This window comes from Felis catus, chromosome A1, assembly GCF_018350175.1.
Source record: "Felis catus isolate Fca126 chromosome A1, F.catus_Fca126_mat1.0, whole genome shotgun sequence".
NCBI classification, from domain to species: domain Eukaryota; kingdom Metazoa; phylum Chordata; class Mammalia; order Carnivora; family Felidae; genus Felis; species Felis catus.
The window spans coordinates 152,874,132-152,898,973 of NC_058368.1; the positions used below are offsets into that span (position 1 = coordinate 152,874,132).

At 37.0% G+C, this 24,842-nt stretch overlaps 1 protein-coding gene across 9 annotated transcripts in view; it reads left to right on the forward strand.

The window, feature by feature from the left end:
* The window catches only part of ADGRV1 (adhesion G protein-coupled receptor V1), a 591,098-nt gene that overhangs the window by 241,360 nt on the left and 324,896 nt on the right, over positions 1-24,842 (forward strand). For 8 of the 9 annotated variants that reach the window (XM_045033568.1, XM_045033570.1, XM_045033575.1 and 5 more), the window contains 5 exons: positions 1,903-2,020; positions 2,893-3,064; positions 12,590-12,832; positions 16,609-17,016; positions 21,289-21,473. In XM_045033568.1, coding sequence (XP_044889503.1) covers positions 1,903-2,020; positions 2,893-3,064; positions 12,590-12,832; positions 16,609-17,016; positions 21,289-21,473 — 1,126 coding nt within the window. The remainder of the gene's footprint in view (positions 1-1,902; positions 2,021-2,892; positions 3,065-12,589; positions 12,833-16,608; positions 17,017-21,288; positions 21,474-24,842) is intronic. The other variant, XM_045033591.1, reaches the window with a different exon arrangement.

The window sequence follows — 24,842 nt, forward strand, 5'->3', positions numbered from 1 at the left end:
GACGATACACATAGGGCAAATGATAACTCCTCACCATACCTACCTCTTACTGTCACGTGATGTAATCTATGGGACAACATCTGAAGTACATTTGCATGGTCATATACCCCCTTATTTGTCTTCTTTTCTCCTGGCTTTTTATTTTAAATTTTATTTTATTTTAATGGTTTTTTTTTTTTTTTTTTTTTTTTTTTTTTTTTTTTACTTTTGAAAGAGAGAGAGAGAGAGAGTGAGCGAGCATGAGCAGGGGAGGGGCAGAGAGGGAGACACAGAATCTGAAAGGGACTCTGGACTCTGAGCTGTTAGCCCAGAGCCTGACATGGGGCTCGAACTCACAAACTACGAGATCATGACCTGAGCCAAAGTCGGATGCCCAACGGACTGAGCCACCAAGTGCCCCATCTGGCTTTTTATTTTAAAGTAATATTTCCTTTTTAACGACATTAGTTTTTCCCGTTCTTCTTATCTTTCACTAATCTGCATAGTCTTTTCACATTTAGACTTTAGAACAAACTTTCAAAATAATATCAGGAGAAAATAGTTTATCATTTAGTTTTGGGTTTGATCATTAGCACATTACAAGTCTTAATTCATCTTACTAGAAACTTGACATCAATTTTATGATCGTAGATGTGGCAAGGGAAGCATTGTGTTCATCAGAACCATGCTCAGTGCTGTATAACTGGAAAAGAAAATGAAGGTTCTGCTTGTGAGAAGTTTATATTCTATTTGGAGAGACAAATCCCCACCAAAATGACAAGGAAACTGTTGCTACCAAAGAAAAAAGTTGCTGACAGGTTCTGATGCAGGGCTAAGAAGTGATCGCAGTGATTAATGAGTGAGGATGAAGACTGGCAGTCCGGCTGAAATGAGGCACACATGAGACACCAGGACAAAATGGTTCATCACCTGCATGTCCCTAATTAATAGGCTCCACATCTACTCACACTTCACACCTGCAAAGTAGGGGCTGGTGACTCCTGGAGCTCCCTCATTGGGACCATTAGGTGGTTTGCTGTTTCCTTACCCCGACCCCTAACTTCAGAGGTTCTGTCTCCTTAGAACCCCAGCAGTGAGGTTGCACAGTGACGGGCACAAGCGGTTTTTGAAGCTAATTGCTTTGGGGTCATTGCTTTTAGGATCACTTTGCAAAACTGGGTCATTGAGAAGTAGAAAGCAGCAGGCAGGAACTGTTTACTGGCATATCTGTAGTCTGAGAAGCTAGCTTACATGCTGGCAAAGATTTGGAGTGACTGTTTCAGTGCAGTGTGGGCCCTTGGTTTGCTCGAGTTTAAACACAGTTTGTAGTATGATGGTGCATGTAACCTCCAGTGTTGCTCAGAGTTGTTTCTTTTACTCAGAGATACTTAGGAGTTCCTTAATAGTTATGTTTTTCTCTGGGGGAAATAACCAAATGCATAACATGAATGGTCTTATAGGAAGGAAAATCAGTTAAATGCAGTTCATTATTCAGCAAATATTCATTAAACACTTACAATATGCTGGACACTGTTATGGATACTGAGAATATAGCAGTAAACAGAAATGTTGCTACTGTGGTAGAATATACTAACTTTCAACAGTAAACATATGTAAAATGTAAAGAAAGGGCTATCAAATATAAAATAGTCTCATCAGAGAGAAATGAGCATGTGTCAGTGTGGAATATAGGAAATTATGTTTTCTTTCTTCTGGTATTATGTTCTCAAAGTACTCTCAATACTACCTTGGTATTATCATTTTGATTCTAGTCTACTTTTAGTAAAGATCTTTAAAAATTGTAACTGCCCCTACTCACTTAATATTTCTCACTTCTACACCGTCTGAGCTGGAAAGATTAGCAAAGCATTGGAGATCTTCTAGAGTCTTGAGTATATTATAACCCTCCTTTTTACTTATCAGGGAGTGATCTTCACAATGGCATCATCGGGTTCAGTGAGGAGTCCCAGAGTGGACTGGAGCTGGGTGAAGGAGCTGATAAGAACAGACTGCATCTTACTGTCACACGGCAACCAAACAGGTATGTTGATACATATATATGTAGCAGATAGAATATCCTATGTGTCTGTATAGTATCTGATTTGAATTCATAAAATGGTAAAAACAGGATGAAATGCTGATAGAAGGTCATGTGGAATTTGGTATGTCAGTGTTTGGATGCTGTAGTTCCTAATCTGTGATTTAACACACTTGGTTAATGAGTGTGACTTAGGGCCACCTTGAATATTTTGTACTTCATAAAGTACCATACAGACAGAAGATTATGGAAAGTCATCACTTCAGCAAATTTACTATTCTCTGATCACTCCACGTACACAACTATTTTATTAGGGAAACATGGAGTATCAAAATTTTGCTTGCAACTTAATACTCCACAGTACACATCTTCTGAATGCTTATCACAGACATACATGTGTTATGCACCCATATACTTGGGTGTAAATTATCTTTTCCATTTTGGGCCTAAATTCTCTGGAAATGTCAGTCATCTCTTGCCCTTTATTTTTATAATAACGATCATTTTTAGCAGTAGTGTGTTTCCCTTAGAAGAATTGTTGTGAAAAGACAAAGAACACTTACTTGAAGGCAGGGGTAAGTGAGCATACTAGGCTGAGAGATATTATTTGTTTCCACATTCTTGATACATAGTAGTTTAAGAAGTACTTACTCAGGTTTGAATAGAGTGTGGTCAAAGAATGCCACGTAAACTCTGGCCTTGATTTTTTAAGGGTAATGATTAGGTGAATTGGTTACCTTCAGCTTTATCAGTGGTCAAGGAAGTGCTATGTTTTGGGTGAAGAGGTACACTTAAGCGCAATGATACGTTCTGCATTAGGCACAGGGATAACACTCTCTGCTATTGCATTTGCATAGGTTTTGCTTTGTTCCTAGGGCCTTTGAAGATGTCAGGATCTTTTGGCGAGTCACATTTAACAAAACAGCTGCCGTACTCCAGAAAGATGGTGTGAACCTGATGGATGAACTTCTATCTGTATCAGGGACCACAACCTGTACAGTGGGTCAAACAAAGTGCCTTGTCACCATTGAGCTCAAACTGGGGAAGGTAAGAAATGATGAGGAACTGTGTTTTCAACTTCTAATTATATTTCTGCAGAATTAATAATTTTAGAGTCACTTTATTGCAATTTACACATTGGTTATGTGGAGATTCTTTGTGTCTCGCCTAGCCATAATATCTAAATCTCTTTTCTAGGTAACAGACTTGAGACTTACAAATTATTACATAATGAATTTTTTTTAATATTTATGTTTTTATTTTGAGAGAGAGAGAGACAGCACAAGCAGGGGGAGGGGCAGAGAAAGAGAGAGAGAGAGAGAGAGAGAGAGAAGAGAGGAGAGAGAGAGAAGCCCAAGCAGGTTTCATGCAGGTTCCAAGAAACAGATGCTCAACCAACTGAGCCACTCAGGTGCCCCTATATTATGAATTTTTTAATAAGCTCGTCAGTTGCGCACCTAAAACTAATACATTATATGTCAATTTTATCTCAATAATACCAAAAAATCTCATCAGTTTTCTCCATTTCTGTTTCTTGTCATTTTCAAGGTTCTTCTGGGGCCACATGCTCATAGTGTGAATGATGCCTTGAATCATTTTCAGTCTAAATGTTTAATGTTTTGCTCTTATCATACCCATAATTTTGCCTAAATCATACTATATCCATAGATTTCATCCACAGAATGAAAGTTCTCTCATTCTTTATTCATATATGGAGAGAGTTCACTTTTGATCTACCATTCTTGGTGAATGTTTGGATAAATTTCTATGCATTTGTTTTGTACATGGCACTCAGGAGACAGGCAGGCCCTGTCTTTCCATAGGAATCTGCATTATTCACATGGTATTAGTCACTGATGACTTACCAGAGCTTAAGTCTTTTAGTAAATGTGTGTGACCTTTTTTTTTTTTTTTTTTTTTTAATGACTGGTGATAATTTAATGCCTAGGGAGCACTCAGTATTTTTTGCCCACTACTTAATTTATTACAGTCAAATATTTAACATAAAAACTAGCCATAATATTATGAATGTTCAAAAGTATCAAGGTTTTTGGGGCGCCTGGGTGGCTCAGTCGGTTAAGTGTCCAACTTCGACTCAGGTCATGATCTCACGGTTTGTGAGTTTGAGCCCCATGTGGGGCTCTGTGCTAACAGCTCAGAGCGTGGAGCCTGCTTCAGATTCTTTGTGTCCTCCTCTCTCTGTCCCTCCCATGCTCATGCTCTATCTCTGTCTCTCAATAATAAATAAACGTTAAAAAAAATTTTTTTTAAGTATCATGGTTTCTTTCTCCATGCCACACACTTCAAACAGCAGAAAAAGTATGCACAAATGCAATTATTCCAAAACGTGTAACTGTGCTTAAATCCATTCTAAATAGCAATGTTGTAGATTAAATTTTTTTTCATTTTTTTCTCTTATTTTTTCACTTTCTGAGGATCTCTGTACCCGTGATATTGATCTTCCCTAAGGTTACACTAGTATTTATTTTCATACCTTCCTGGAATTGTAATAATTTTACTGGCTCCAAAAGAGAAATAATACTTATTTTAGGAGGTTATGTATTCTTGGTTATCACTACTTTCTTCTTTGTTGGTATTACGGGTCCTGGTTCTTGTCTAAAGTTGTTTCACATAAGAATTGCTGGTCATCTGGTTGGGATCTATTTTATGACTTCACTTGTTAGATCATTGGGTTTTTTTTTTTTTTTAAGCTCATGCCTCAGAGGTTGATTTTTTTTTTTTAACACCATGTTTTTCTTCCTTGTTTTTCTTTTCCATGTTTTTCTTTTCTTTATTCTTTGAGCTTTGCACTGCCAGCTTTACGTTAATCATTGCTTTATCATTCTTGTGACAGGAGCTGGTCTATTAGAGGTATTGGGAATATACGCCTTGTTAGTGTCTTGTTGTATTTAGGAGGGCAATCTGGAGGCTTCATCTCATAAAAGATGAGATAACCAGCCTGTGTTCTTAGGGCATCTCTTTAGCTCCTCTCTTCTGTGACACTGGAACCACACAGTTGTGTAATCTTTCACCTTGTGTGTGACTACCAGCATTCTTTACCTTCTGACTGGTTTTCATCTTTATTTATATGTGTTTCATAGGTCCGAACAATTTATTCCTGTTATTGGTACAGTTCTTACTCCTTCTAGGAATGTTGTCTTATTCACATTTTTTTATTAGCTCTTTGCTACTTACGTATGCAAAGAATGTTTGTTATTCTTTAATGAATGAACACATATTTAATAAAAGACATAAATATCCAGGTACGTTAACAGTCTCCTTCACATTAAAGTTAATAAAATATTCAGTACATACTTTATATTCACATTTATTTTCCATTATAATCATTTTTTACACACTTTGGTAACTTTTCTCCTTGAAGTATCATTATAGACTCAAATTCAACTACTTTTTTTCAATTAAAAAAATTTTATTGAAGTATAGTAGACACAAAGTATAGTTTCAGGTGTGTGGTGTAGTGATTTGGCAAGTCTCTATTTTATATTTGTGTGCAATGCAAGTATAGCTATCTGTAACTACCATATAATGCTATTACAGTATCACTGACTGTATTCCTTATGCTCTACCCTTCACCCATGTGACTTATTCCATAACTGGAAGCCTGTATCTCCCACTCCCCTTCACCTGTTGTGCCCGGTCCCCTATCCCCCTTCTTTCTGGTAGTCATATGGGTGTGTTTCGGCTTTTATGTTTGTTTGTTCATTTGTTTCATTTTTTAGATTCCACGTACAAGTGATGAAATCACATATGGTATTAGTCTTTCTCTATCCGACTTATTTCTCTTAACATAAATACCCTCTAGGTTTATCAACTAATTTTATTTTTTTTTTTATTTTTTTATTAAATTTTTTTCAACGTTTTTTATTTATTTTTGGGACAGAGAGAGACAGAGCATGAACGGGGGAGGGGCAGAGAGAGAGGGAGACACAGAATCAGAAACAGGCTCCAGGCTCCGAGCCATCAGCCCAGAGCCCGATGCGGGGCTCGAACTCACGGACCGCGAGATCGTGACCAGGCTGAAGTCGGATGCTGAACCGACTGCGCCACCCAGGCGCCCCTCAACTAATTTTAATTACTTACTGAATGACTTTCTTTTCACTCCTCAAATGGCCATGGAATGGCCACTGAAAGTCCTATTAAGATCATTTTTTGGTCTTTTCCTATTATTTTAAAGTTCTGTGGGCATCTGGGTAGCTCAAACTTCAACTCATGATTTCGGCTCAGGCCATCATCTCGCGGTTTGTGAGTTCGAGCCCACATCAGGCTCTGCACTGACAGCGCTGCACCTGCTTGGAATTCTTTATGTCTTCGTCCCCCACTCATGCTCTCTCTCTCAAAATAAATAAATAAACTTAAAAACAAAATAAAACTCCGGAAGTATTTTTGCTTTATGGCAGTAACATATATCTCATAGCCATTCTGATTTTTCCTGATCTAAGACATCCAATCAACTACCATCCAGGGAGTTGATTTATTTCATCCAGAAGAGTTGTAGAGATCTAAATATACGTTCTAGATACACATGGGAGTTGATGGTTGGCAAAGGTGCCGCTGCTGTGGGCCGCCTTACTAGTGATAGAGCTAGAAAATATTTTAAAAATATTAAGTCCCACTGATTTTACCTAATTTAACATATCATTTTATCATACTTTATTTTTCTTGAGGAGTTTCATTAGCTGCTAATAGTTTCTGTTGCACCAAAATTTCAATATTCAAAACTTTTGATGTTATTCTACTTGGAAACATGTAAGTCCTCTTCTAGGCCTTTTTCAAAAAGTTTCATGCCTTCAACCCCCAACAACCCCATATTTCCTAACTATCCCTTAGGGACTAATCAAAATACTGCTAACTCCATGATGCCTCCCCTGATATCTCCAGTTAGAATTCTTAAGTCTCTTGGGGCGCCTGGATGGCTCAGTCGGTTAAGTGTCCAGCTTCAGCTCAGGTCATGATCTTGCAGCCCGTGAGTTCGAGCCCCATGTCATGTTCTGTGCTGACATCTCAGAGCCTGAAACCTGCTTCAGAATCTGTCCTCTCTCTGTCCCTTCCCTGCTCACATCTCTCTGTCTCTCAAAACCAAATAAATATTAAAAAAAAAAATTCTTAAGTCTCTAAATTTACAGACTTGGTACCTTTTTTTATGGAAGTTACTGGTTATATGTAGGGTTAAAACTTAGGCATATTTTATCTTGACAGTTGGACTCTTACCTGATTGAAAATTAGAACATGACTTTATTCATCTTTACATTCCTCCCATCATCTTCCATAAATATGTGTTGCATAGAGGAGTTATTGACAAGTCTATTGTGCATTTTATTTCAAATAGGATTTTTGGTAAATTGCAATCTTGACTAGATCTCACTAGACTTAAAACTTGTATCTCATACACAGATGTCAATCTTGTAAGAAAAATCTTTTGAGATCAGAGTTCAATCCTATATTGCTATTTGGATAAATGTCTTTATGAGTCTTTTGCTGACTTCATTCTTGTAAAGTGATACTAGTCAGTATTTAGAGATAAAAATGATTTTCATGGAGTAGAAATACCTTATTGGTAACAGCAGGCAGGTACAGTAGATAAAGATCCTGAAAGATAGAGAAGTTATGCTTTCATCCTATTTGAAGGGGGTCTCTACCTGTAGGAGAGAGAGGGAAAAGAAAAAAGGCAAGCAGAGGTGGTCTTGGAGAAGCTGAAAGGAAGGGCGATAGGCTGGGTAGAGGTGTAGGTGGGAGAAGAGACTGCTTCCTCTGGGCTTGCTCAACTGGCAGGAGATGCCAAGGGAAGTCCTAAATACTAAAGATATTATAATTATGGATTAAGGGAATGTGGTGGACAGTACATAGGATGCTAGCTAAGTATATCCTTTTTCCTAATGAGGGCAATGCTACTAAACCCATATCTAAGTAGTTTCAGTTAGATAAGAGAAGAATTTGGTCTCACCTCTTACTTCTCTAATATAATGCCCAAATCATAGAGTTAAATTTTCTTCTGCATCCTGAGAAGCAGCTAATTTTCAGAGCATTTTGCTCTCATTGTCTTCCCAGCTGTCAAAAGGCAAGGTACAAGTAAGAGTAATACACATTCCAGTTTCAGTAAGAGGAAATTTAGAAGGGTGAAGAAGGAAGAAGGTTATATGCTTAGAAGAATAAAAAAAATTTTTCCAAAATGTATGGTGAGCTTCTAATACACATTTTAACATCTCACATTTTGTGACTAGAAGGAAACTTCTTACTCATCCAGTTCAAGTTCTTCTTTTTATGTATGATAAACTGATACCTAGAGATGTAAATGAGACTGATTCAGTGACCATGTTCTTCTCTAGTAGGCTTTGAGAGATTATTTGGAGGTCCTAGCAGACCTAAGAACCAACCATCTCCTCATTTTTAAATAAAGAACAGGCTTCAAGGGTACTGAACTTATTTAGGAAAGTAGTGGTAAGAGTTTACGCTCTGATGATAGAACACCTGGGTTCAAATCTTAGCTCTTCCCTCAATTAGCTCAGTGACTTTAGGCAAGTTGCTTAGCCTTCCTGAGCCTCCCGTGTTTGCTGGGGTTAATAATAGCATTGTTAATGGAAAAAAGACAGTCTCTTTAACAAAAGGTGCTGGGAGAACTGGACAGCAACATGCAGAAGAATGAACCTAGACCACTTTCTTACACCATTCACAAAAATAAACTCAAATGGATAAAGGACCTGAATGTGAGACAGGAAACCATCAAAACCCTAGAGGAGAAAGCAGGAAAAGACCTCTCTGACCTCAGCCACAGCAATTTCTTACTTGACACATCCCCAAAGGCAAGGGAATTAAAAGCAAAAATGAACTATTGGGACCTCTTGAAGATAAAAAGCTTCCACACAGCAAAGGAAACAATCAGCAAAACTAAAAGACAACCAACGGAATGGGAAAAGATATTTGCAAATGACATATCAGACAAAGGGCTAGTATCCAAAATCTATACAGAGCTCACCAAACTCCACACCCGAAAAACAAATAATCCAGTGAAGACATGGGCAGAAAACATGAATAGACACTTCTCTAAAGAAGACATCCTGATGGCCAACAGGCACATGAAAAGATGCTCTACATCGCTCCTCATCAGGGAAATACAAATCAAAACCACACTCAGATATCACCTCATGCCAGTCAGAGTGGCCAAAATGAACAAATCAGGAGACTATAGATGCTGGCGAGAATGTGGACAAACAGGAACCCTCTTGCACTGTTGGTGGGAATGCAAACTGGTGCAGCCACTCTGGAAAACAGTGTGGAGGTTCCTCAAAAAATTAAAAATAGACCTACCCTATGACCCAGCAGTAGCACTGCTAGGAATTTACCCAAGGGATACAGGAGTACTGATGCATAGGGGCACTTGGACCCCAATGTTTATAGCAGCACTCTCAACAATAGCCAAATTATGGAAAGAGCCTAAATGTCCATCAACTGATGAATGGATAAAGAAATTGTGGTTTGTATACACAATGGAGTACTACGTGACAATGAGAAAGAATGAAATATGGCCCTTTGTAGCAACGTGGATGGAACTGGAGAGTGTGATGCTAAGTGAAATAAGCCATACAGAGAAAGACAGATACCATATGGTTTCACTCTTATGTGGATCCTGAGAAACTTAACAGAAACCCATGGGGGAGGGGAAGGAAAAAAAAAAGAGGTTAGAGTGGGAGAGAGCCAAAGCATAAGAGACTCTTAAAACCTGAGAACAAACTGAGGGTTGATGGGGGTGGGAGGGCGGAGAGGGTAGGTGATGGGTACTGAAGAGGGCATCTTTTGGGATGAGCACTGGGTGTTGTACGGAAACCAGTTTGACAATAAATTTCATATATTAAAAAATAAATATACATTAAAAAAATTAAAAAAAATAAGAGAATTGTTAGATTAAATGAAATTGTGAATGAGAGAGGTTCCTTGCACAGTTCTTGGAATGAGTTGGCTCTTCATAAGAGAAGGTTGTATTATTGTTTTTCAGAGTGGGTGGGAATGGAGCCTGAGGCAATTCAGTGACTTGAGAAGTAGGTGCATCAGCACTAGTGGTTAGAGAGTTATTAAAACACTGGAAACCTAACACTGTGGAATGACATCCATGGAGTGATTTCACTGACTGATGGTGGTTTCTACTAAATTCATTTGAGTCCCCCGACCCCCAGCATAAAGTTTTTCTACTCCGTCATATCTCTAGTTATCATTTCTATAGTTATTCAGTACTACTTTCATTTTGAAGTTATGAAGAATTTAAGTAACTTTCCTTAGTAAGTTACTTGCCCAAGATTAGAACATGTCGTTTGAATTCCAGACCATTTCCCCTTCCCCTGCTGCTGTACTTAATGGTTCTATGTTAGCAAAATGTGTAAAGGTGATAGTTAAATCACTTAGGAGGCATACTGTTAACCCACAAATATTTTTTAAAAATATTTAAGTAAGATATTATTTTATTACTAGTTTGTCTGTTTCTGAGCAGATCTGGGCCCATGGAAAATAATTTTATAATAGTTGAGCAAAACCTTACCCTGGAATGCTTCTGACCTGATGAAGAAAGGAACTTTTGGCCATTACACATGTAATGGGTTCTTGTGAAGTCTCCACGTCATGTTTAAGTCTAGAGAAGTTCAGATATGATCTGCAATTTTTGGATTCTGAACATAATTCAGGCAGATTGTTTGAGTAGAGTATTTTATAAGACTGGAAGATTCATTTTGTCTCTGGTCTAATTATGTGCTGGCACCCATCTGTACACTGTTCATTTTAGATGGTTCTTAGATTATAACATACTCTTTTGACTCTGAGTGGTTATAAGTAATGTTGTAATCATCATCATAAAGCAAAGAAATACTTCGCTAGAAAATAAAGACAAGAGTCTGTGTTGGAATGTGATATGCTGACATCCTGGACTAAATGAAATGTTTGTGAACTCAAGTTTACTTGGCCATTAGGGAATAATAATTCCTGACGATAGTTACCCGTACTTTTCTAGTGTTTTAGTTTATTGTGTTTGCCAAATTTAGTTTCTCGAAGGTGGGAAAAGTACTGTTCTCTCTATATTTCAATACTACTGACAGTTGATCAGGGAAAGTAAAAGAATGATATATGCCATGGGGAAGCTAAATATATTTCTTCAGATAATAAAATGAGATTAAGTTCATTTACTGGGTGACTAAGATTCAACTTACTCTTGGATGGTATTAAAGTTCATCTTATTGCTTCCTGACATAATGATTCTCATTAAAATGATCACAAAACAAAGGATGAAAAAAGCCCTGGTAGGTAAAAACAATGCATTATGTCAAATTAGACAGTGACACATTTAGCTGTGAAATGTATTGGCTTAGCTTCGTAGAGTTATGCCAGGTACTGCTAAGATTTTTAGATTACTGTGAAAGAGTGAATAAGTAAAAACAGGTGAGTGACAGTACATTACAAAATGGATTCAGGCTCTAGAGAATAAATTTTTTGAGATTGTTAAGAAGAACTGAGATGAAACATGACAAACTATAACTCAACAGACTAAATTTAGACTTACTTGATACTGAATTTGGGAAAATTTTTAAAAATACATAAGATTACAGAATTGACTGTTATCAATATTTGGTCATATTTCTGTATAACCTTTTAAAAATGAAACCTTACAAAAGTTGAAGCTCTCTATTTCCTTTATTCCCAGCATGATTCTACAGCTCCATGCCCTGCCTATCCCCAACCCAACCCCTCTACCCGAGCCAACTACTGTCACAGTGAAATTTGGGGATTTAAAAAAAATTTCATAGTAAGGTTTTTGTCATTTATTATTTTATTTTAATTTTTTTTGAGTATTGCTGACACACATTAATTAATGCTGACACATTAATTTCAGGTATACAATATAGTGACTCAACGTCTGTATACATTATGCTGTGCTCACAAGCTTAGCTACCATACGTCACCATTCAACACCACCACAGTACCACTGACTGTATTCCCTGTGCTGTGCCTTTTATTCCCATGACTTATTCATTCCATAACCAGGAGCCTATTTTACTTTCAAATCCTTACGTAAATGTGTATCCATTAACACTATGTAGTAAGCTTTATCTAATTTTATACTTTACGCTTATTGTATCATGCTATACATATCATTATGTAACTTGATTTTTTTACTAGCATATTTAATTTACTAGCATATATAATTTATTAGCATATTTCCACATCCATCTATGTTGAAAAGTATTGAAATGGTTCATTCCTTTTAACTACTAAATAGCATTTCATTGTAGGAATGTTTATCTTTTTGCTTATTGAAGTACACATAGGTTGTCTCCTGATACTGATGTCCTAGTAAGAAGCTCACCCAGGAGAGTGAAGGTGTTTCTTAAAGAAAAACCAAAACCATAAACCCTCTTGTAATCTAACATAAGAATTTGATCCTGTAATTCTACAGACTGTATCTCCAGATGTGTTTGTTTTTATAATTACGCACATAAATACTATTTCTGAACATCATCATTATGTCAAAATAGAAACATATTAGTAATCATCCTTTTTTCTTTTTCTAATTGTCAGATACCTCGAGCTGAAATGCATTTTTTTGTGGAATTGTATGAAGTAAGTGCTGGGGCAGCGATAAACAATAGTGCCAGATTTGCACAAATTAAATTCTTACGGAGTGAGAAACCTCAAAGCCTCGTGTATTTTTCTGTGGGTTCTCGACTGCCAGTGGCTCATAAGAAGGCCACTTTAATCAGTTTGCAGGTGGCCAGAGATGCTGGGACAGGACTAATGATGTCTGTTAACTTCAGTACCCAGGTGAGCATGGACTATATATCAACCCACATTATGGTTTCCTTCTTTACTTGTAACATATGTCATAAAAAGAATAATTGATACAATATTTTCTCATGATACCATTTTAATTCACACTGTATTTATTACATTAAGCTTTTTGTCCTTGAAATAGTTCGGCTTCACTTAGGTCATGTTCTAAAGTGATAGTCTTTTATACTTCTTTTTTTGAAAAAGGTGATAATACAATGCAAAGTGTCTTACATAAAACGGTTCTATAAAATCTCTAGAGAGTTAGAATTTTTTCAGAATGTAACTGAGAAAGACCAGAAACAAAAAGTAAGAGTCTTTGTTATGTTCTGTATCTGAACTGGTTGAAAATTTACTTCTCCAAAACTTCACGGTCTATTTGACCTTTAGGTTTCTTTAAATCCATAAGTTCATGAGGTCTCGCTGCCACTTTTCACAGCCCTCCTACCGGGGAGAAGGGAGGCAGTAGGGGGTACCCAGAGACTCAGAAAAGCCGTGTGGTTAACACTCAGTGACCAGACCCTGGGATTGGTCCAGACGGCATCATACACCTTTCCGGCATTATTCTTTAAATTTTGTCTTAGTAGCAAAACACTAATACATGAAAACAAAAGAGCGTATCTGCTCTGCCTGAAGCACAGTTGTGGGGGTTAGAGTGTGCCCACCGTAGCCCTCCTTTTTTTTTTCCTTCACTCATTGAACTCGACAAAATCCACAATTTGAAAACCATCATTCTGCTCACAGCTGCCATTTCCCCTGTTTCAAGATTCCAAACCTGGTGACCCTTTAGGCCTCCCAGTTTCAAAAGTGGTTGCTGTTGTTGCTGTTTTTACAAAGTGCCCCAGACCGTGTACTTGGTTGGATCACTCTTGGGTGGCTCAAACATGTAGAACATTCTGTGCTTAAAGTACAATTTATGTGTAGCCAGTTTCTGTAGCCATCATGTGAGTCAGGGATGAGAGATGAGACTCAGAGCTGTGGGTGGTGAGCTGTCTGAAGTTTGCCAGGCAGAAAAGCTTGTCTTTATGACAGAGTCCATAGCTTGGCAAACAAGAAGATGAAACTCTCTATCATACGAAACTCTGGAAATAAACTCCATTCTGTGGGGCATCTTTGTGGCTTAGTCGGTTAAGCGTCTGACTCTTAGTTTCAGCTCAGGTCATGATCTCATGGTTTGTGAGTTTGAGCCCCTCGTCAAGCTCTGCATTGACAGACAGCATGCAGCTTGCTTGGGATTTTCTCTCTCTCTGTCCGCCCCTCCCCCCCGCTTGAGTTTCCGCACTCTGTGTGTGTGTGTGTCTCTCTCTCAAAGAAATAAATAATAAAAAATCAACATTTTAAGAAAAGAAAGAAACTTCATTCTAAATAGGCTCGAAATGGTATGGACACAAAGTGAGGTATTTTGATTCATGGTGGGAAGATTTTAGTATTTTTTTTCTTTTGAGCATTTAAGTAAGATAGAAAGAAGAATGGGGGAAAATACATGTTTCATTCTCTTCTTCTCCAGTGAGATAGATACTATCATATGCTCGCCACTTTGTAGATTAGAAGAAGAGAGACTGGAGAACAAGAACAGATGATAAAGAGATGTGAGGCACATTTTAAACTAGTTCAATGTGCTCAAATGACAGTGTAAGGTTGAAGTTTCCAAAACAAGAATCTGAATGCCAGCTTATCTATCACATTCATTTATATTCTTTCTCGATTCACCATAAATGATTCCTTGAAAAACACATGCTGTCACTGGCATGTAACTCGTAGCATTTTTATGACCACTATGAAAATCAACATGAAGGATCCCTGTTGTGTTGAAAATGTTCTGTATGTTGACTATATTCATGGAATAAAGGGTGCGGGGGATCACTCTTTATTACATCTCATAACTGCATGTGAATCTGCAGTTATCTCAAAATTAAAAATGTAATTTAAAAACAGAAAGGAAAGTCTCACCTTTCTGGTACTTTATTTCCTGTTCCTTCATTGCCACTGCATTTTGTCTCTCTGAATGCTGACGTAAGTAGAGGACAGAGACCTAAAATTCTATTTTCTAGTAGCTGGCAAGGATGAGAAAATAATTATGGACTAAGTTACTATACTGTTACAAAGATATCAATTTTCATTTTACTTTACATAGATTATAATAATATAGTCAAATAGTAGCAGTAGCATGCATACTTTTGGTGGGTCAGCATTCTCTGTACATAAATACTATTGTCTTAACATAAGCTCCTTTATATCTGTGTATTTGTGACATAAAGTTAAGGGATGTAAAGATATGAGAGAGTGAAAACATCACCAATTCCAGTTATTTTTAGATAGGCCTATAGCTGTGTTTTGCATGAAGTAATGCAGAAGTCCCATCTCTTCTCTTTGCCTCCATGTTCCCCCCCTGCTCTAGCCTGTGCACAAGAGCCAGAACACTCAGGAAAATATGAGATAAAATGTGTCATTATACTGCTGGAATCCCCAGTGTCTTCCTGCCATTCTCTGTATAATGGATGTACGTGGTCTGACCCTGCCCACCTCTCTCATGTCAGCTTCTTCTCATTTCATCCTTCTGATCACACTGGCTTCCTGGTTCTTCATCTGACATTTTAAGATGGTTCCCATCTCAGGACTTTTGCAATATTTCCCATCAGATCCCTTATGGCCTGTTTGCTTATGTCACTGAGGTCTCTGCTCACATATCACATCAGGATCTTCTATGACCAACCTTCTTTAAAATAGTACCCTTACCATCACCCTGTATCCCCTTGTGTAGTCTTATTTTTCTTCAAAAAATTCATCTTCATGTAAAATTATGTTGTTGATTCTCTAACTTTTGTACTACCTATATCTTCTGCTAGAACAGGTTCCATGAATGCAGGTGTTCTGTGTTCACATCTGCGTCCACAGTTTTCTAGCACACACGAGGGTTTAATATTTGTTTGCTCAGTTGTGAATGAATGTACATTACTTTTTCTTTCCTAAGTTCTCAGGCTTCACTTAAAAATAAAAAATCTTTTAATAACCATAATTTGGAGAAAATCAGAAGTACATATGGCCAGGACCTAATATTCTTTAGGGCATTTTCGTGTCTTAAGTGTAACCAACAAGAGACCAATTTTTTCTGCCTCCTCCTTCTTCCCCTCTTCCTTCTTTGTACTCCTCCAAACTCCATCCTCCCAAATTTTTTAGGTGAGAAGGAAGATATAAATATTCTCTCATTTCCTCCATACTTCTATTATGCAGCATGAATTATTTAAAGCACAGTTTTCAGGGGCAGTTGGGTGGTTCAGTCGGTTAAGTGTCTGACTCCGGCTCAGATCGTGATCTCGCCGTTCCTGAGTTCAACTCCTGCATCGGGCTCTGTGCTGACAGCTCAGAGCCTGGAGCCTGGTTTGAATTCTGTGATTCCCTCTTTCTCTGCCCCTCCACCGCTCATTCTCTGTCTCTCAAAAAATAAATAAATGTTAAAAAAATAAAGCACAGTTTTCAGTGTGTTTACAACTGCAGAAATTCCATGAGGCAATAGTGGCATCTCTTTTCTAGTTCTCTTCCTTGAGCTATTCTAAGGCATCTGTCTTTCCTGACTTCATCACTGTGTATTTATCTCTCTAATTTATCTTAGGAGATTAGAGCAAATGTAAGAACCCATGTTTTAGTATTAATGTTGTTATGGCCCATCAGTTTGTTTAAGAGAAACAGGATTTGTTTAAGAAGGTAGAGTTTGTTCAGGACAAAATCAGAGATGTTAACAGTTTCACTTCATGGTGTTGTTTAATTTCTAGGAGTTGAGGAGTGCTGAAAAAATTGGCCGTACGCTCATCTCTCCAGCTCTTTCAGGGAAGGATTTTGTGAGAACTGAAGGCACTTTGGTCTTTGAACCTGGCCAGAGGAACACCATACTGGATGTCATCCTAACACCAGACACAGGGTCTTTAAATCCTTTTCCTAAACGCTTCCAGATTGTGCTCTTTGACCCAAAAGGCGGGGCCAGAATTGATAAAGTATATGGGACTGCTAACATCACTCTCGTTTCTGATGCGGATTCACAGTCCTTTTGGGGACTTGCGGATCAGTTACAGCAGCCCCTGGATGGTGACATTCTTAACAGAGTACTCCACAGCATCAGCATGAAAGTGGCAATGGAGAACACAGATGAACAGCTCAGCGCCGTGATTCATTTAACAGACAAGGTAAGACACTCTTGCAAGCGTTAGCAGCTGGATTAGTAAAATTTCATTTAAAAAATGAAAAAAAAACAAAACAGTAAATAATGTTAGTTATCAAGAAATTATGATAGGGTTAAATTTATGAACATAAGAATGGAATTCATCATATCAGACACTGTAATTTTGCTGATGTCTGTCTGGAAAGCTCAGTCTTAAGCCCGAAGAATAATCAGTAATCTGTAGTGGCAAGGACAGCCCATTGTCTGAAAGGGGGCAACAGATGTCAGAAGCTAACCTCCAGAGGCTGGACGAATATCTTGTGAGATTTCATCTCAGTTTTCTGAGCCCGTAGAAAGGACTTGGACTAGAGTACATAGTTTTTCCGTGGAACAGGAGCTGTTGTTCTCTGCTTGTTTTCTGCTCCTCCTGGGCACTGAACAGGGCACCTTCTCTCAGAGAAGAAGAAATAAGGAATGACCAAATGATTGCAGGCATTCAAATTGATGTGGACTTAGATCAACCAGGTCTTATCTTTAACCCATTTATTTATTTAGAGTAATGCCAGTAATGAAATTAAAAGGAAATGCAAGATCCTAAAAATGTAAATGAAAGACGAGATCTGCAAAGAATTATTATTAAAGGAAAAGACTCTATAGGGATTTATTTGGGACTTTCTCAATCAAGATATTTCTTAGTAATATATTTATGTACAAGCATGAAAATTTTTGAATGCATGCATATGAATTTATAAATGGTGTATTTTTACATAGTGACCCTTTAAGTACTTAAAATACTAACAGCGGAGTTTTAGATTATCATTCCTATTTTACTTCTCATGTGGTCTCTTAAAATACGATGCCTGAAGGGTAGAAAAGAAAATTATAAAGTACATAGGCAAGAAGAGGGAGTCTTGCCAAATAGCTTTTAAAACAAAGAGAAGTGACTGCTATTTCATGCAGAGAAAGTTCTAGAGATAAGAATTCACTATGGGATGGGGTGCCTGGGTGTCTCAGTCGGTTGAGCATCCGACTCTTGATTTCTGCTCAGGTCGTGATCTCATGGTTCCTAGGATCGAACCCCGCATCAGGCTCTGTGCTGACAGCACGGAGTCTGCTTGGGATTCTCTCTCTCCTCTCTCTCTGCCCATAGCCCACTCGTAGACACTCTCTTTCTCTCAAAATAAATAAATAAACTTAAAAAAAAAAAAGAATTCACGGTGGGAAATATTGTTACTTAAACTCTCTAATAATGAAATGGCCTAGGACAATAACACGTTGATTTTGGCCAAGAAGAGGGAAAGAATGCACAGTAGCTCCATTTCAGAAAAGAGAACCTTATTTCATGTGATTTAGAGAAGATAAGGACATTCTATTTCCTCAATAAGCTATGTAAGAGAACTGTATATTATTGGTGTAGAATCAACATTTCTTTAACTAGCATTGTCAAGTAGTACATATTGTTTGCTTTTCATTGGATCTGTCATGAGTAGTAAAACTGAATTATGAAAGAAACTCATGAAAAAATATAATTAACTTTTTTTGTAATTCTTTTTGAGTAATCATTAGCAAACGTTGTTTTCAAAATGTGTTGTTATTCAAATTTTTTTAATGTATGGCATATTGTCTTCTCAAATTCAATTTTTATATGTATGTCATTATTTAATTCTGGTGATTTGAGTAGCTGACTTATTCAATAGTTTTACATATTTTATAATATGTTTTATATAATATTATACTTAATACTATATAAATAAAACTGAAAAATTCTCCTGAATTCCCCTGAACAACTTGAGTAAATAGAAATTTATACCTTGTCCCACCATAGGAAGACTCAGCATCATAAAGACAACAGTTTCCTGTAAATAAACCTATAAAAGCAATATAGTCTCTATCAAAATATCAGTAAGTTATTTTGTATTTTTTAAACTGGACAAAGTGATGTCATTGTTGACCTGGAGGATATACATGTGAGAATGGGCAGAAATTTTGTGAATAAGAAGAAAAATGATAGGGACCTCACCACACCACAAATATGAAAACTATATTATGAACTTGCAGTGATTAAAACACAGTGACACTGGTGCAGACATAGACACTGAGAGGATGAAAGAGAACAGAAAGTACAGAAATAAATGCAAGCACATATGAAAACTCCACATATCATAAAAGTGACATTTCAGATTAATGGGTTAAAAATTTTTATTCTGTAAATGTTATTGATGTAGCTGTTTTTAACCATTTGTAAGATAAATAGAGCTGGATCTCTATCCTAAACACTATTCCAAAATAAATCTCAGACAGATCAGAGATTGTAAAACTGATACCATGAAAGTATTCATAGAAAACATGGATGAATCGTTTTTAATATGTAAGTTTGAAGTTAAACAAAATTTCTTTCTGCATACACCCCACGGAAAGTGAAAAGACAGCTAATGTTATAGGTCAGTGCTGACAACAGCACCCATACAAAGCAGGGATTATATAAATGGCCACTTTGTTTTACTTATTGAGTGTTTTACCAGAAGAAACTTTGTATTTCCCTTGAATATGAATGGAAGGTTGGGTGGCTCCAGCATTCTTGGATGACAACCTTTAATTCTTAAAACTGCACATGTTGCTCTGTTGGCTTCTGGCATTTCATTTATAAAAAAGTCTGATGTCAAACTGAATTTTTGTTTCTCTTTTGGTAATTTTTCTTTCCTATCTGGTTTCTGGTAGGATTTTTTTTTTAACACTTGAAATAATATTTAACAATCACCCAGTGCATCTGTTGGTGTTTCTTTTTTTGAGTATAACAAGCTTTGCATTTTTAGACATGACTGTTTCTTTAGCTTATCAAGGAACTCTGGGGGGGGGGGGGTTATTTTTTTTATTTTTATTTTTTGCTTCTGCCAGCTCTTTTATATGCTTATTGGATCTCATGGATTTATCTGTTACATTTTCTCAGAGTTCTGGAAGCATATCCTGAGCTGATTTTCCATTGTATTCAGTTTGATTGTTTCAATAGTCAGTGAGCTGTTTGCTTTTCTTCATTGTAATTTTTATTTGTTAAATTTTTACTTTGTTTTGTTGCCAGATAAATTTACTTTGTATCTTTTATCATCTTTTCTTTGTGGATTTTTCTCCATTCTTCCTTACTATCTTTGAGATGGATATTCTTATAAACTTAGATCTTGAGTTCAGCTATCAGTTTGGCTCTGTGTAAATTACAAAACTTTAAAACTCCACTGGTAGCAGCAACAGACAGATCATCTCAGTGTTGTCAAAAATTCATTAATAAAGGTATGTGCAAGTTACAAAGAGAGTGATGTTTATTGACAGGTGGGGCACAGTGTATAAATCACAGAGAAAGTGATGACTAATCTGGATTTTGAAGAATTTATAGAGACTTCTCAGGTATATAAGAATAATGGAGTAACAAATCAATGGCTTTATACCCGTGCTTAATCTAACAATAAAGATGTGGTCCCTGTCATTCTGGCAAAGAAAACCAGAATAAATCATGAAAGCTATTTTCCTCTTACTCTCCTTGTCCCTCAAACAACAAATAACCTGGTTTTTTAAGGTAGGAAGCCTCATACTTCCAGATAAAGGCAAGAATGCCAGGAGCTGCTGACTACTCTTGATTAGAAAAGGATATTTTTATTTGATGTTTGAGAAACTTAGTGATAGGCAGTGATGTCTGTTCATTGAAAGCCAGGTAATCCAGAATAATCTTGCTTTTTTATTGGCGAATATTCTTGTACTTATTTTTATTTCCCGGGTAGATCCAAAAGTGAGATTAATTTTAATATTCGTGATGTTCATTATTATAGTTAAGAATAAGTGATCCATGCAACCATCTAGCTATTAAATAAAAAAATATGTTTTGCTGATCATGGCTTTTCTTAAGAAATGATTATGCTTTTTAAAGTGCAAGTAAATTTGAAATATTTTTATACCAGTTTTTCTTAAATTCTTCATAGATTCTTCCTTATTTTGCTACTTTTAAAAAAAATTTAATGTTTATTTTTGAGAGAGAGAGGGGGGAGGGGGGGAGGGGCAGAGAGAGAAGGAGACACAGTATCCGAAGCAGCCTCCAGGTTCTCAGCTGTCAGCACAGAGCCTGATGTGGGGCTCGCACTCACGAACCTCCAGGTGGTGACCTGAGCCGTAAGTTGGACCCTTAACCAACTGAGCCACCCAGGCGCCTCTGCTAGTTTAAAGAAGTGTTAAAGAACATGTACTGTACCATACATATCATTTAAGCAGGTTATTTTTGAAGATATTTTTTTCATACTGGGATTTTTTTTTCTAGATAACTGTTGAAGGAAAAAGCCAGGCATTCAGTATTGAAAATCGAAATCTTTTTTATGAAATACTCTGTGCTCTTATTAACCCAAAGCGCAAAGACACTAGGGGATTCAGTCACTTCATTGAAGTGACTGAGAATTTTGCCTTTTCTTTGCTGACTGATGTTACCTGTGGCTCTCCTGGTGAAAAGTAAGTATTTTTAAATCATACTTGATATGTATTCCTTCGTAGTTTACAAAGTAATATGCAATGCAAATTCACATTTAAATGTTGTAACTAAGGATTATACAGTCAATGCATTGTATCTAATGGGCAAATGAAGTAATTATTTGAAGAAAACATAGTAACTACATCAAGAAAAATGAATGTATCCTGTCAGCAATATGTTCCTCTTGTTTTGAAGGGTCTTTTAAGAATTAAAAAAATGGCTTATTGCTTACTCTTATGATATAATAGAAGATACATTCTGAACAGAGGAAAAAAAAGGAAGGTGATTCCAACTTTTAGACATGTTTTGATGTACTGTTGTGGTGAAGTTATGGTCCAGTTTTATGTATTTGGAAGCAGCTCTCCCAGTGTTATTCAACTTTGGAGTAGTTGTTTCATGGCAGAAAGCAAGCAAGAGGAAAAGGAAAAAATAAAATGCGGCTCATGTGCATTATCAACTATGTAATTAATTTTGTAACTATATGTTAGTGTTCTTCAGAAGTCATGGTATTTTAAATTACATTCAGAAAGTAAATTGGATAACTAGTAAAGTGATCTAAAAATGTTTTATTTCTATTTGATTTAATATAAAAATGGCTGACAATAGAAGCGGTTAAAAATGGAGATTTCCTTCCAATTCTCGCAGAGTAATACAGGCTAATTAAAAAGTAGTGACTGGGTGTTATACACAGGGGATGAACCACTGGAATCTACTCCTGAAATCATTATTGCACTATTTGCTAACTAACTTGTATGTAAAAGAAAGAAAGAAAGAAAGAAAGAAAGAAAGAAAGAAAGAAAGAAAGAGAGAGAGAGAGAGAGAGAGAGAGAGAGAGAAAGAAAGAAAGAAAGAAAGAAAGAAAGAAAGAAAGAAAGAAAGAAAGAAAGAAAGAAAAATATTATTGCCCTTACCTTTAATAGAAGAGAGCAGTTGTGGGAATAAGTGCAATTGGAAAATTAAGGTGGAAATAAAATAAATAAATAGAAATAAAAAAGAAGCAGTGACTATTATTTAATGAAACATCTCTGATTAAAAGTGTTTATGTAATTCCTTTTAATGCCTTCATCAGCATTTAAGTCACATTGAAATTCAGGAATATTTTGGAGGCCATATTTTAAAAATCTGGTATAATAATTTCAGACATCTACTTAGTGCCCTTTATAAACTTTGACAGATTAATTAATATACGGGTTGAATATGTAAAACTTTTAGCTTTAGCTCTTAGATCCCAAGACACGTGAAGTTCAAAGAAATAGTCAATCCAGATATAAAAGGTTACAAGGGAGATCAAGGAATAAAATGAGAAGACTGGTATTAAGTGTACCTCTGCTCCAGTCCTCAACTTTGTACTAGATTGAACAGTATGAAGTTGCCTTTTTTGTAGATAAAAGAAAGTATAATATATTGAACTTTTCATATGGTTCAACCTAATCCTTACTAAAAATTATATTTTCTTCTTATAAAAGATCATTGTAAACAGCTGGTCAAAGATAGGGCTAGAACTTTCATTATTCCCATTTACAGGTATAGAAGTGGAGAGACCTTAACTCAGCTTGTCAAGGGTCACACGGTTAGTCGTGGTGAGATGTCAGTTCAGGCCTGCGTAATTCCCCATCCCTGCTGACCACTATGCCTTGTGGTCAGAAGAGACTGTAACCACTTGTTTTGTAACAAGCCACCCCTGTGGCTATAAAGCACCCATGACTTTCATCCCAGGTTAGTCCTGGGGTCTGATTTGAGGTTAAGGTACAAAACCAGCATCCTTTTATGCTGTACTCTTAACTCTAATGAGTGAGTCCTAAGGATTGAGGTTTTCTTAATGGAGTTCATCAGCAAAGCTCTGCATACCTTTTTAGGAGGCCCCTTCTCCAGTCTTCACCACTGGTCCTAAATATCTGTCCGAGACCAGTGATTAGTTCAGCTACTCACTACCCTTTATACATGTCCCTAATGTCTTCAGAAACCTCTGAAATGGATCATTTCTTTACTTCATGTAAGTTTGCAGTGAAGCCAGTGTGTGTGTGTGTGTGGGGGGGGGGGGTGTTAAAAAACATCCTTTATTGTTTTTCTCTCTTGAACTGTGTTCAGCTCTGTTGTTCAATGAAATCAAATAGTTTATAACTTTATAATTCCCTATAGTGCCAATCTTTTCCTTTTGTTTTTCCATATTTGTGCAAGATCATTATGATATTGAGGTTGTCTTAGATGTGAACCATCTACCTTGCTTTGAATGTTGGCTCCCATATTTGTGACCTCAAAGGCATAGTGAGAACTCAAAGAGTATAGGATACACAAAAGGAGTTACCTTTCTGCCTTGTTGCCTAATGTATTCCCAGGCCTGGAATGGTCCCTGGTATGTGGCAGATCCTCAGTGGTTATGGTAAAATGAGTGACTAGAATAAAGAAATGAATCGATATGTTTTTTTGCCATGTGTTTCCTCTCCATAGACTTACCTTTCCTTCTGAGTTGTCCAGAAGGAAACAGCATGTGCATTGGCAGTCAGCCAGGAATAGTGTGGTGTGTTTCGGGAGATCATCAACCTTTAAAGACCCAATATAGGGGCGCCTGGGTGGCTCAGTCGGTTAAGCGTCCGACTTCAGCTCAGGTCCTGATCTCACGGTCCATGAGTTCGAGCCCCGCATCGGGCTCTGTGCTGACAGCTCAGAGCCTGGAGACTGCTTCAGATTCTGTGTGTCCCTCTCTCTCTGACCCTCCCCCGTTCATGCTCTGTCTCTTTCTGTCTCAAAAATAAATAAACATTAAAAAAAAAAAGACCCAATATAGAATAAGATAGGTAGGATTCATGTGTGTTTGAAAGAATCAGACTCAGGATTTTAGAACCATCATGTTGAGGACAGTGTCAAAGGCTGAAGAAGATGATAAATCAAGAAATAGGAAGACTACATAGGGGATGATTGTTCAGGTAAGATGAAGCCTGAAATTGAAGCAGGGACATGGGGAAGATGGTACTTTGAAAACAATTTAGTGGTAAAATTACCATATAGGTGACAAAATAAGCTTCAAAAATAAGAGAGTAATCAACACCAGATTTTTTACTTGGAAAACTCTAAAGTTGTTGACCATTCCAATGTGTGTTATTTATACATTTTCTTAAGCAGTATTCAGTGGCAGCTACTGAGGGTGAAGGATTTGGGAATTGAGCAGGGATGCTGAGGAGAATGATGGCATCTAGAACAATTGGAAGCCAAGTTAAAACAATGTCAGTGTATTGAGGGCCCAGCTGCAGTTGGTCAGTGGATTTGTAGTGGTACCATTCTATATGTTAATGTGGGGTTCTCCCCCTTTCACATCAGCTGGGGTGTCAAACAGACTGTGGGATTGATTAAAG